Below are 11,053 nucleotides of genomic sequence, written 5' to 3'. Positions count from 1 at the left end.
GTGTGTGTGTGTCTATATATATTTATAATTTAACTACACATCAACAGAAGTTTAATTTAATAAATTTAGATATATATATATAGATGTATATATGTATATATATATATATAGATGTATACATATACATATATATATAGATCTGTATCTATATATATATATATATATATATATATATGTATTATTTTAAAAAATATCGACATCCCCGAGGTCGGTAAATTAAAGAATTCTCTTAAAAAAAGAATGACAATATAAGTCTTCCTCCTAATTAAACACTAACTCTCAAAACCTAGTCCACTTTCACTCCCAACTGCAGATCCACCCCTGACCCACCCATCGGCGCCGATCCCCACCACCCATCCCCGACCGGCGCCACGCCACCTCTCCGACCGGCGCCACGCCGCCATCCCCACCGCAGCCACCCTCCTTCGCAGCAGCAGAGGACGTCGCGCAGCTGCAGAGGACGCCCAGCAGCAGGAGGTCGCGCGCCTCCCTCCCGACCGGCGCCGCCTCCATTCCGACCGGCGTCGCCTCCATCTCGGCCAGCACCTCCATCCCCGACCTTCTTAGTGAAGGTGAATTTTTAGAACCTCCATAATAATTACTTTTGTTTCTATTTAGTTGAAGTATCTCAAAATTAGAGTACTAATATACTTAGTTTTATTGATTGTTAGTTTAGTAAGTGAATGATTTAGGGTTTTTGATTGTTAGTTTGATTAGGTATTATTTGATTGTTAGTTTGAATTAGGGATTATTTGATTGTTAGTTTGTGTTTGTTGATTGTGAATTGAAAATTTTAATGTTAGGGTTAGTTTGAATTAGGGTATCTTAGGATTTGTTTGAAATTCGGTATTTCTTAAGTTAATTAGTTTGATTTTGGAATTGTAAGATTAGATTGAATTAGGGTATTTAAGGAGTTGTTTGAACTTGGGTATTATTTGAGTTAGTTTGAATTATTATTGAGATTTTAGGACTAATAGTTTGAATTTGGGATTAGGAATAGCTAGCTAATTTGAATTTAGGATTTTAGTACTAGTTAGATTTTGGGATTTTAGGGCTAGTTTGAATTTGTGATTTTAAGATTAGTTTGAATTTTGAATTTAGGACTAGTTTGAATTATTATTGAGATTTTAGGAATACTAATAGTTTGAATTTGGGATTTTAGCACTATAGTTTGATTTTTGAATTCTAGGAGTACTTTCAATTTGTGATTTTAAGACTAATTTGAATTTGGAATTTAGGACTAATAGTTTGAATTATATTTGATATTTAGGACTAATTTAATAGTTTGAAGTTGGGACACTAGCTAGCTAGTTTGAATTTAGAATTTTAGGGATTTGAATTACAACTTAATTAGAACTTATAATTAATTATAACTTGAATTTACTATAAGTTGAACTTAATTAGGAATATGAACTTGAAATTATAACTTGAACTTGGAACTAATTAGCTTGAATATATAACTAATTAAGTTTAGAAATTATATATGAATTGAATTGAAACTTGAACTTATTAAAACTTGAGAATATATATATATATATATATATATATATATATATATATATAAACTAATATTCTTGGATATGAAGTTTATATTTAACTAATTTAAGAACTTTTCGTGCTAGGCAACTGAGGAAGCTCAACATGTAAAAAAGTTGATACATGACTATTTTGCTTCTTTCATCAAAGTTGGAGATAAGGTTGGTGCTTCTAAATTTCTCAAGTTCAAGTACAATTGTTTTGAATAATGTGTTTGTGTCCATCTAGTATTAATACTTGGCTTTAATGCTAGTAATTATAATTGATTGTTTGTTAGTATATTATTGTTTTTGTTTGTTGGTTGTGTTATTCAATTGTTAATTTGATTTGATTATTGTTAGTTAGGTATAGATAATTGAAGATTTTTATTTTAAGGTTTTTTTAAAAAGAAATTAGGCATTTTTAAATTGGGCATTGTTAGTTAGTGAAGAATTAGCATTTTTGTATTTTAGAACTAGTTTAAACTTGAGAATATGTAATTTGAGGTTAAATTGAGATTTTTTTGGATTTGATTTTAGGACTAGTTAGTAAAGTGTTAATTTGAAGTTAGAAATTAGTAATTGAAGTGTTATGAGTAGAAGATGAATGTTTGAATGTCATGAATTAATTAGAATTTGAAGTTGAACTTAGAATTTGAACTTGAACTTGAACTTAGAATTTGAAGTTAAACTTAGAACTTGAATTGAAATTAAAACTTGAACTTGAACTTGAACTTAGATTTGAAGTTAAACTTAGAATTTGAACTTAGAACTTGAACTTGAACTTAGAAGTTGATCTTGAACTTAGAACTTAGAATTGAACTTGAAATTAGAACTTGAACATGATTTAGAACTTGAACTTGAACTTAGAACTTAGAATTAGAACTTGAACTTGAACTTAGAACTTGAACTTGAACTTGAATGAACTTGAACTTGAACTTAGAATTTGAAGTTAAACTTAGAATTTGAACTTAGAACTTAGAATTTGAACTGGAACTTAGAACTTGAACTTGAACTTGAACTTGAACTTGAACTTAGAATTTGAAGTTAAACTTAGAACTTGAACTTGAACTGAACTTAGAACTTGATCTTGAACTTGAACTTAGAACTTAGAACTTGAACTTGAACTTAGAACTTGAACTTGAAATTAGAATTGAAATGAATTTAGAACTTGAACTTGAACTTGAACTTGAACTTAAATTGAACTTGAACTTAGAATTTGAAGTAAACTTAGATTTGAACTTAGAACTTAGACTTGAACTGGAACTTAGAACTTGAACTTGAACTTGAACTTGAACTTAGAATTGAAGTTAAACTTAGAATTTGAACTTAGAACTTGAACTGAACTTGAACTTAGAATTGATCTTGAACTTGAACTTAGAACTTAGAACTTGAACTTGAACTTAGAACTTGAACTTGAAATTAGAATTGAACATGAATTTAGAACTTGAATTCTTGAACTTGAACTTAAGAACTTAGAACTTGAACTTTGAACTTAGAACTTAGAACTTGAAATTGAACTTGACTTGAACTTAGAACTTGAACTTGAACTTGAACTTAGAAAACTTGAAATTAGAACTTGAACATGAATTTAGAACTGAACTTGAACTTGAACTTAGAACTTAGAACTTGAACTTGAATTAGAACTTGAACATGAATTTAGAACTTGAACTTGAACTTGAACTTGAACTTAGAACTTAGAACTTGAACTTGAACTTGAACTTAGAACTTGAACATGAATTTAGAACTTGAACTTGAACTTGAACTTTGAACTTGAACTTTGAATTTGAAATTAAACTTAGAACTTGAACTTGAACTTGAACTTAGAACTTGAACTTAGAACTTGAACTTGAACTTAGAACTTAGAACTTGAACTTGATAGAACTTAGAACTTGAACTTGAACTTAGAACTTGAACATGAATGAACTTGAACTGAACTTTGAACTTGAACTTGAACTTGAACTTGAACTTGAATGAACTTAGAATTTGAACTTAGAACTTAGAACTTGAACTGGAACTTAGAACTTGAACTTGAACTTGAACCTTAGAGAATTAAACTTGAATTGAACTTAGAACTTGAACTTGAAATTAGAACTTGAAACAATAAATTAGAACTTGAACTTGAACTTAGAAACTTGAACTTAGAACTTGAACTTGAACTTAAAAAACTTGAACTTGAACTTAGAACTGAACATGAATTTAGAACTTGAACTTGAACTTGAAACTTGAACTTGAACTTGAACTTAGAACTTAGAACTTGAACTTAGAACTTGAACTTGAAATTAGAACTTGAACATGAATTTAGAACTTGAACTTGAACTTGAACTTAGAACTTAGAATTGAACTTGAAATTAGAACTTGAACATGAATTTAGAACTTGAACTTGAACTTGAACTTGACTAGAACTTAGAACTTGAACTTGAACTTGAACTTAGAACTTGAACATGAATTTAGAACTTGAACTTGAACTTGAACTTTGAACTTTGAACTTTGAACTTTGAACTTAGAACTTAGAACTTGAACTTGAACTTGAACTTAGAACTGAACTTAGAACTTGAACTTGAACTTAGAATTTGAAGTTAAACTTAGAATTTGAACTTAGAACTTAATAGAACTTAGAACTTGAACTTGAACTTAAACTTAACATGAATTTAGAACTGAACTTGAACTTGAACTTAGAACTTGAACATGAATTTAGAACTTGAACTTGAACTTGAACTGAACTTAGAACTTAGAACTTAGAACTTGAACTTGAACTTAGAACTTAGAACTTGAATGAACTTAGAACTTGAACTTGAAATTAGAACTTGAACATAAATTTAGAACTTGAACTGAACTTGAACTTAGAACTTAGAACTTAGAACTTGAACTTGAACTTGAACTTAGAACTTGAACATGAATTTAGAACTTGAACTTGAACTTGAACTTGAACTTAGAATTTGAACTTGAAATTAGAACTTGAACTTGAAATTAGAACTTAAACTTGAACTTGAAATTAGAATTTGAACTTGAACTTAGAACTTGAACTTGAAATTAGAACTTGAACTTGAACTGAACTTAGAACATGAACTTAAAATTTGAAGTTGAACTTAGACTTGAACTTGAAATTAGAACTTGAACTTGGAACTAATTAGCTTGAATATATAACTAATTAATTTTAAAAATTAGATATGAACTTGAATTGAAAACTTGAACTTATTAAAACTTGAATATATATATATATATATATAACTAATATTCTTGGATTTGAAGTTTATATATAACTAATTTTAGAACTTTTCGTGCTAGGCAACTGAGGAAGCTCAACATCTTAAAAAGTTGATATAAGACTATATTGCTTCTTTCATCGAAGTAGGAGATAAGGTTGGTGCTTCTAAATTTCTAAAGTTCAAGTACAATTGTTTTCAATAATGTGTTTGTGTCCATGTAGTATTGATACTTAGCTTTAAATTTAGAAATAATATATTTGGTAAGCATAAGTACCAACACTAGTTGATCCTATTGATGACAAAATTGATTTTCTTGCAAGATCGATTTGTGTCCATCTAGTGTTGACACTTAGTTTTAAATTTAGAAATAATAAATTTGTTAAGCATAAATATCAACACTAGTTGATCCTATTGATGACAAAATTGATTTTCTTGCAAGATCGATTTGTGTCCATCTAGTGTTGCTATTAAGCTTTAATTTAGGAATAATGTGTTTGTTAAGCATAAGTATCAATACTAGTTGATCCTATAGATGACAAAATTGATTTTCTTGCAAGATCGATTTGTGTCCATCTAGTGTTGACACTTTGCTTTAAATTTAGAAATAATAAATTTGATAAGCATTAATATCAACACTAGTTGATCCTATTGATGACAAAATTGATTTTCTTGCAAGATCGATTTGTGTCCATCTAGTGTTGCTATTAAGCTTTAATTTAGGAATAATGTGTTTGTTAAGCATAAGTATCAACACTAGTTGATCCTATAGATGACAAAATTGATTTTCTTGGAAGATCGATTTGTGTCCATCTAGTGTTGACACTTAGCTTTAAATTTAGAAATAATAAATTTGTTAAGCATAAATATCAACACTAGTTGATCCTATTGATGACAAAATTGATTTTCTTGCAAGATCGATTTGTGTCCATCTAGTGTTGCTATTAAGCTTTAATTTAGGAATAATGTGTTTGTTAAGCATAAGTATCAACACTAGTTGATCCTATAGATGACAAAATTGATTTTCTTGGAAGATCGATTTGTGTCCATCTAGTGTTGACACTTAGCTTTAAAAAGTTGTTAAGTTGTTAAAGTTATAAAGTTCTTAAGTTGTTTAGATAAATTAAAATAAATAATGTGATTTAGTTGGTGGATTTAGTTGTTGTATTAAATCAAAACTAAACTAGTTAAAGTTGTTATGTTGTTTGTATAAGTTAAAATAAATAATGTCGGTTTAGTTAGTGAATTTAGTTGTTGGAATTAAGTCAAAACTAATGTAGTTAAAGTTCAAAAGTTGTTATGTTGTTTAAATAAGTTAAAATAAATAATGTCGGTTTAGTTAGTGAATTTAGTTGTTGGAATTAAGTCAAAACTAATGTAGTTAAAGTTAAAAAGTTAAGTTTGTTTAAATAAGTTAAAATAAATATTGTGGTTTAGTTGGTGGATTTAGTTGTTCGAATTAAGTCAAAACTAAACTAGTTAAAGTTGTTAAGTTGTTTAAATAAGTTAAAATAAATATGTCAAAACTAGTTAGACTTAGAAAGTGGTTAAGTTGTTTAAATAAATTCAAATGTTATTTAGTTGATGGAATTAAAATTATCATTATTGTTTGTGTAGATGAATCCTGATCGTAGTTGGATGTATAATAGAAACAATCCTGGTCGAGCGGGTATGATTCCGAAGATAATGCATGTGAATGGATAGATGATGAAGAAACTTCCGAAGAGGATGAATAACAATTTGTATGTTTAGTTGGTGGATTTTTAGCTATTTATATTTGAGTATACTTTATGTTTTAGTAGTTTTAACGTTTGTTTGACATTGTGAAAGACTATGTGGATTAAGCCTTATGTTATGATAACTTTGTTTGATATATTTGTTCGACATTGTGACATTATTTTGTACTACTTTGTTTTAATCTTTATATTTATTTGATATAGATGGTAGATAAAGACAAGGGTAAATCAAAAAAATCCGATAATCCAAAAAAGAAATTTAAGGCCAATGCTATGAGAAGGCCCACTGGGGTCGTGATATCTGATGAGCCCTCTCAAGTTAATATTTCAAAAAGAGCCTCAGTTTCAACTAGTCACTCGACACACCAGTCACATAATGCCTCTATTCATGTGGCTCCACAATCTGGTTATACTATATCTACACCCACTGTGGTACCTAGTTCGGGTTACCAAACATTGCAGGGCTATTCACATCTTGGTCGTGGGTCTAACATACCATCAGCTAGTGCTAGTCAGTGCAATAGTTTGAATACTAGTAGTGGATCAATTGGACTTTCCAATCTTCATATTGAATCCAATGGCTCAGAGCCTAATACTCCTACCACCCAGCACTCAGATGCACATGGTCCTCAGCCAGGCGATAGAGACAATTTTCGGAGACTCGTCATCGAGCCATTAGGATACAAGTATGATTTAATTATGTTTCATCTTTCATTTATCTATTTATATTTAATTGATTGATTATTTTTTGTTTACTCTACTTCGTCAATGAATTCGTATTTCAGCTTACGTCCGGATGTGGGTATGGCAAAGATTATTTTAAAGTGCATCGGAACTCACTATAATGGTGTGTATCCGAATTGGAGTTCGATTCCACTTAACAACCAAGGGCAGATGTTCAATGAATTTAAGGTAAGAATATATATAAATTAAATTCATATCATATACATTTAAATTCTCTAGTCATTTGAACAATAAATATTTAGTAATTTTTTATTACAGAAATATTATGTATGGGCTCCCGAACACGAGGATGACGTTCAAGTGAACTTCAAGCTTAAAGCTTCAAAGTTGCTTTCTAGCACATTTTGTGATTGTCGAAAAAAAAATACAATGCCTAAGTTTATGTTTCCGGAGCGATGGGCTTTGTTACTGAAACATTGGAGTACTGATGAAAAATTTAAAAAGAGGAGTGAGATTGGGAAGATGGCTCGCGCATCAGAAAAGGGAGGCTCTTTGCACACTGGTGGAGCTATTAGCCAGGTTACTAGGAAGGAAAGAATGGTATACTTTCTTAATTTAGTAAAATAATTTTTTTCTTTTTTGATAAGTACTTTTTGGAGATTAATGAGATCAAATTCTATATATGTTATTTGCAGGAAAAAGAGTTGGGTAGGCCGGTAGCTGTACCAGAGATGTTCAAGGTTACTCACGTCAAGAAGAGTACGAACCCCACAGAAGAAGAAAGATGGATTGAGCCATGTGCTCAAGAGACATATGTAAGAACTCCATTCAAACTAAATTTTTTTTCTTTTCCTTGTATATATTACATTCTTATTCGTAGAGTTCTTTGTTTAAATTACAGGATAGGTATATGCGAATATCTCAGGAATATCGTAGTACTCTACCTCTTGAGAGTCAGGACAGACCATTTACACAAGAAGAAAACGAGAATCTTTGGAAACAGAGTGCTGGTGAACCGATTAGAGGTTCAGTCTATGGCTATCCAGAAAAGGCGTATCAGAAGAAGAAGTCTTGGTATTGTGGTTCATCATCCTCAAGCTTTGATGGTGGGGATAGAGAGACAATATCTGCAATGGAGAGTAAGATAACTTATCTCAATGCCGAGCTTGCTGCTGTAGCCGAAAGAGAGAAGAAGAGAGAAGAAAGAGAGAAGAAGAGAGAGGAGCAAATTGCGGCAGCAAAAGAGGTAGAGAACAAGAGGTATGCAGCGCTTCAGGCCCAACTAACTTTTCTTTTTGAATCAGGAAATATTCTTCCTCCATGTCCGGCTAGCAGTGATGGATCTGATCAGGAGGGTGATGAGAATGATAAGGAGAGTGAGGGTGATGAAGAGTAGTTGTATCTATTTGACATTTTAGACTTCTATATTTTTAGAATTGTTTAATTTGATCGTATTTTAGTTTATTTTGAAGTTGGATGAAGTTTATTTTGAAATAGTTTGTATATGTTGAAAATATTGTGTTGTTTTGGTTTGATGAAGTTTATTTGGCTTTGGGTTGTTTTGGTTGGATGAATTTTATTTGGCTTTGGTTTGTTTTGGTTGGATGAAGTTTATGTGGCTTTGGGTTGTTTTGGTATAAATATGCAGGTGGGCAACTAAAAATTGTAGCAATTTGCTGCCTGTTTTGCAGCAAACAACCGACCTCCGGAGGTCGGAATTTCAACATTACAAAAATAAAAATACCGACCTCCGGAGGTCGGAATTTCAACATAACAAAAATAAAAATACCGACCTCCGGAGGTCGGAATTTCAACATAACAAAAATAAAAATACCGACCTCCGGAGGTCAGAATTTCAACATTACAAAAATAAAAATACCGACCTCCGGAGGTCGGAATTTCAACATTACAAAAATAAAAATACCGACCTCCGGAGGTCGGAATTTCAACATTACAAAAATAAAAATACCGACCTCCGGAGGTCGGAATTTCAACATAACAAAAATAAAAATACCGACCTCCGGAGGTCGGAATTTCAACATTACAAAAATAAAAATACCGACCTCCGGAGGTCGGAATTTCAACATTACAAAAATAAAAATACCGACCTCCGGAGGTCGGAATTTCAACATTACAAAAATAAAAATACCGACCTCCGGAGGTCGGAATTTCAAAAATACAAAAATAAAAATACCGACCTCCGGAGGTCGGAATTTCAAAAATACAAAAATAAAAATACCGATCTCCGGAGGTCGGAATTTCAACATTACAAAAATAAAAATACCGACCTCCAGAGGTCGGAATTTAAAAAAATGAATATTCCGACATAAAATAAAAACCGACCTCGAGAGGTCAGTAAATACCGACCTCCAGAGGTCGGTATTGAATAGCGACCAAGCTTTTTCCGACCTAAGCTGGGATGTCGGTTTTAGGTCGGTATTTCAAGGAAAACCGACCTCCGGAGGTCGGTATTTTTAGGTCGCTATTCACAGTTTTTTTTAGTAGTGTTTTTCACTATTGCAACAACTTATTTTTTGTAACGAAGTTTTTTCGTATCCAAAATTGTAACCAATTTTAAGACAAATAAAAGTTTGTCATAAATTGGATCATGTATTAGCGACAAAATAATGTGTCACTGATAGCTTAAAAGTCGTCACTAGTGGTACTTAGTGAATGACGTAAAATTATTTTTTGGTGCGAAATTTCCATGGACAAAACTTCACTACGAAATTGTAAATTTCTTCATTAAAAATATGTTGCTCATGCATTTAAATACGAAATATTTTTTTTTGTCACAAAAGGTGAATATATAGTGATGAATTTTGTGTTTGCCTAAGAATTTCGTAGCTAAATATCATATTTGTTGTAGTGATATAGTCTAGTTGATGACTTATTTTTAATGATGCGGAGAGAAACCCTCAAGCAAGCTCTATCCGAAAATAAAGAGGATGACTCTAAGAGTGATGACTAGGTGGATCTCTCAAATGCTCCATATGCACTTCCTCTATCTTTATTCCTTGTAGTTATGTCTCCAAGAACTTTTGTGCCTTCGAGCCCCTCTAATCATTTTCTATTTCACACTCTAGGGATTTTTTGTGCCCTGAATCTCATCATTTTCATTGTGACTGAATGTTAAACTTTCAGAATCATTTTTTATGGTTACACTACTAAAAAATTGTTAAAAAACGAAGGACGGCGTCGCTTCAAAAGTGGTTTGACCCATCACATAGAGGCACAAAAGGGACTAACAACATAATATAATTGAAGTTAAGCACACGGAAAAATACAGAAGTTATGATCCTTTCATCATTGCACATAATGCTAAACAAGTGTATTACGCTCCATATCCATTGTGTAGAGCCAATTTGATTGGTGGGTTGTTATAATGACTAAACTTGTGGGAAGAATTGAAATGGACAATGTCTTAGATGTGGCGTACCAAATGAGGTTGCAATTGTTCAGCAACAAGTTGGTGTTGAATTGGAAACCAGACTAGAACATCCTCAACACATATTAGGAGATACTAAGATAATGATAAATGTTGAGGAAGAAATGTATGAGGATGGGGAAAATGATTCATTTGATGACGAAGAATATGACAATGAAAATGAAACAACTGAGGAGGAAGAATGGGAGAGTGATGGAAATGCAACAAGCGAGGAGGAATAAAAGTAGAATGATAGACTATATAGCTAGTATATAAGTTATTTATTTTGCTAATACTAATTTTATTTAATTTATAATTTTTATATATTATCCATGTAAATTTGCATACAGATGTCATCGGGGGGTGAGGGTGATAATCTCGCGAGCATCTTGGAGTTAGCCAACCTAATAAGACTAAAAAGAAGAAATCTAGGAGACCCATAGATTCTGAGGATATTCCAGGATTTCTTTCTTCTGCGCCGGAGCA

General features: G+C 31.5%; 1 protein-coding gene across 1 annotated transcript; it reads left to right on the top strand.

The window, feature by feature from the left end:
- The first annotated feature begins 6,660 nt into the window (after nucleotides 1-6,660).
- On the top strand, nucleotides 6,661-10,809 carry LOC125811269 (uncharacterized). Its single transcript, XM_049490774.1, has 6 exons — nucleotides 6,661-7,142; nucleotides 7,242-7,368; nucleotides 7,459-7,740; nucleotides 7,836-7,955; nucleotides 8,042-8,400; nucleotides 10,569-10,809. Exons 1-6 carry the CDS (start codon nucleotides 6,661-6,663, stop codon nucleotides 10,807-10,809), a joined length of 1,611 nt encoding a protein of 536 aa, XP_049346731.1.
- The last annotated feature ends 244 nt before the right edge of the window (nucleotides 10,810-11,053 follow it).

This window comes from Solanum verrucosum, unplaced genomic scaffold (genome assembly GCF_900185275.1).
Source record: "Solanum verrucosum unplaced genomic scaffold, falcon-dt-bn FXZP01000534.1, whole genome shotgun sequence".
Classification (NCBI taxonomy): Eukaryota; Viridiplantae; Streptophyta; class Magnoliopsida; order Solanales; family Solanaceae; genus Solanum; species Solanum verrucosum.
The sequence above is the reverse complement of the archived record's forward strand: the minus strand, read 5'-3'. Positions and strand labels throughout refer to the sequence as shown.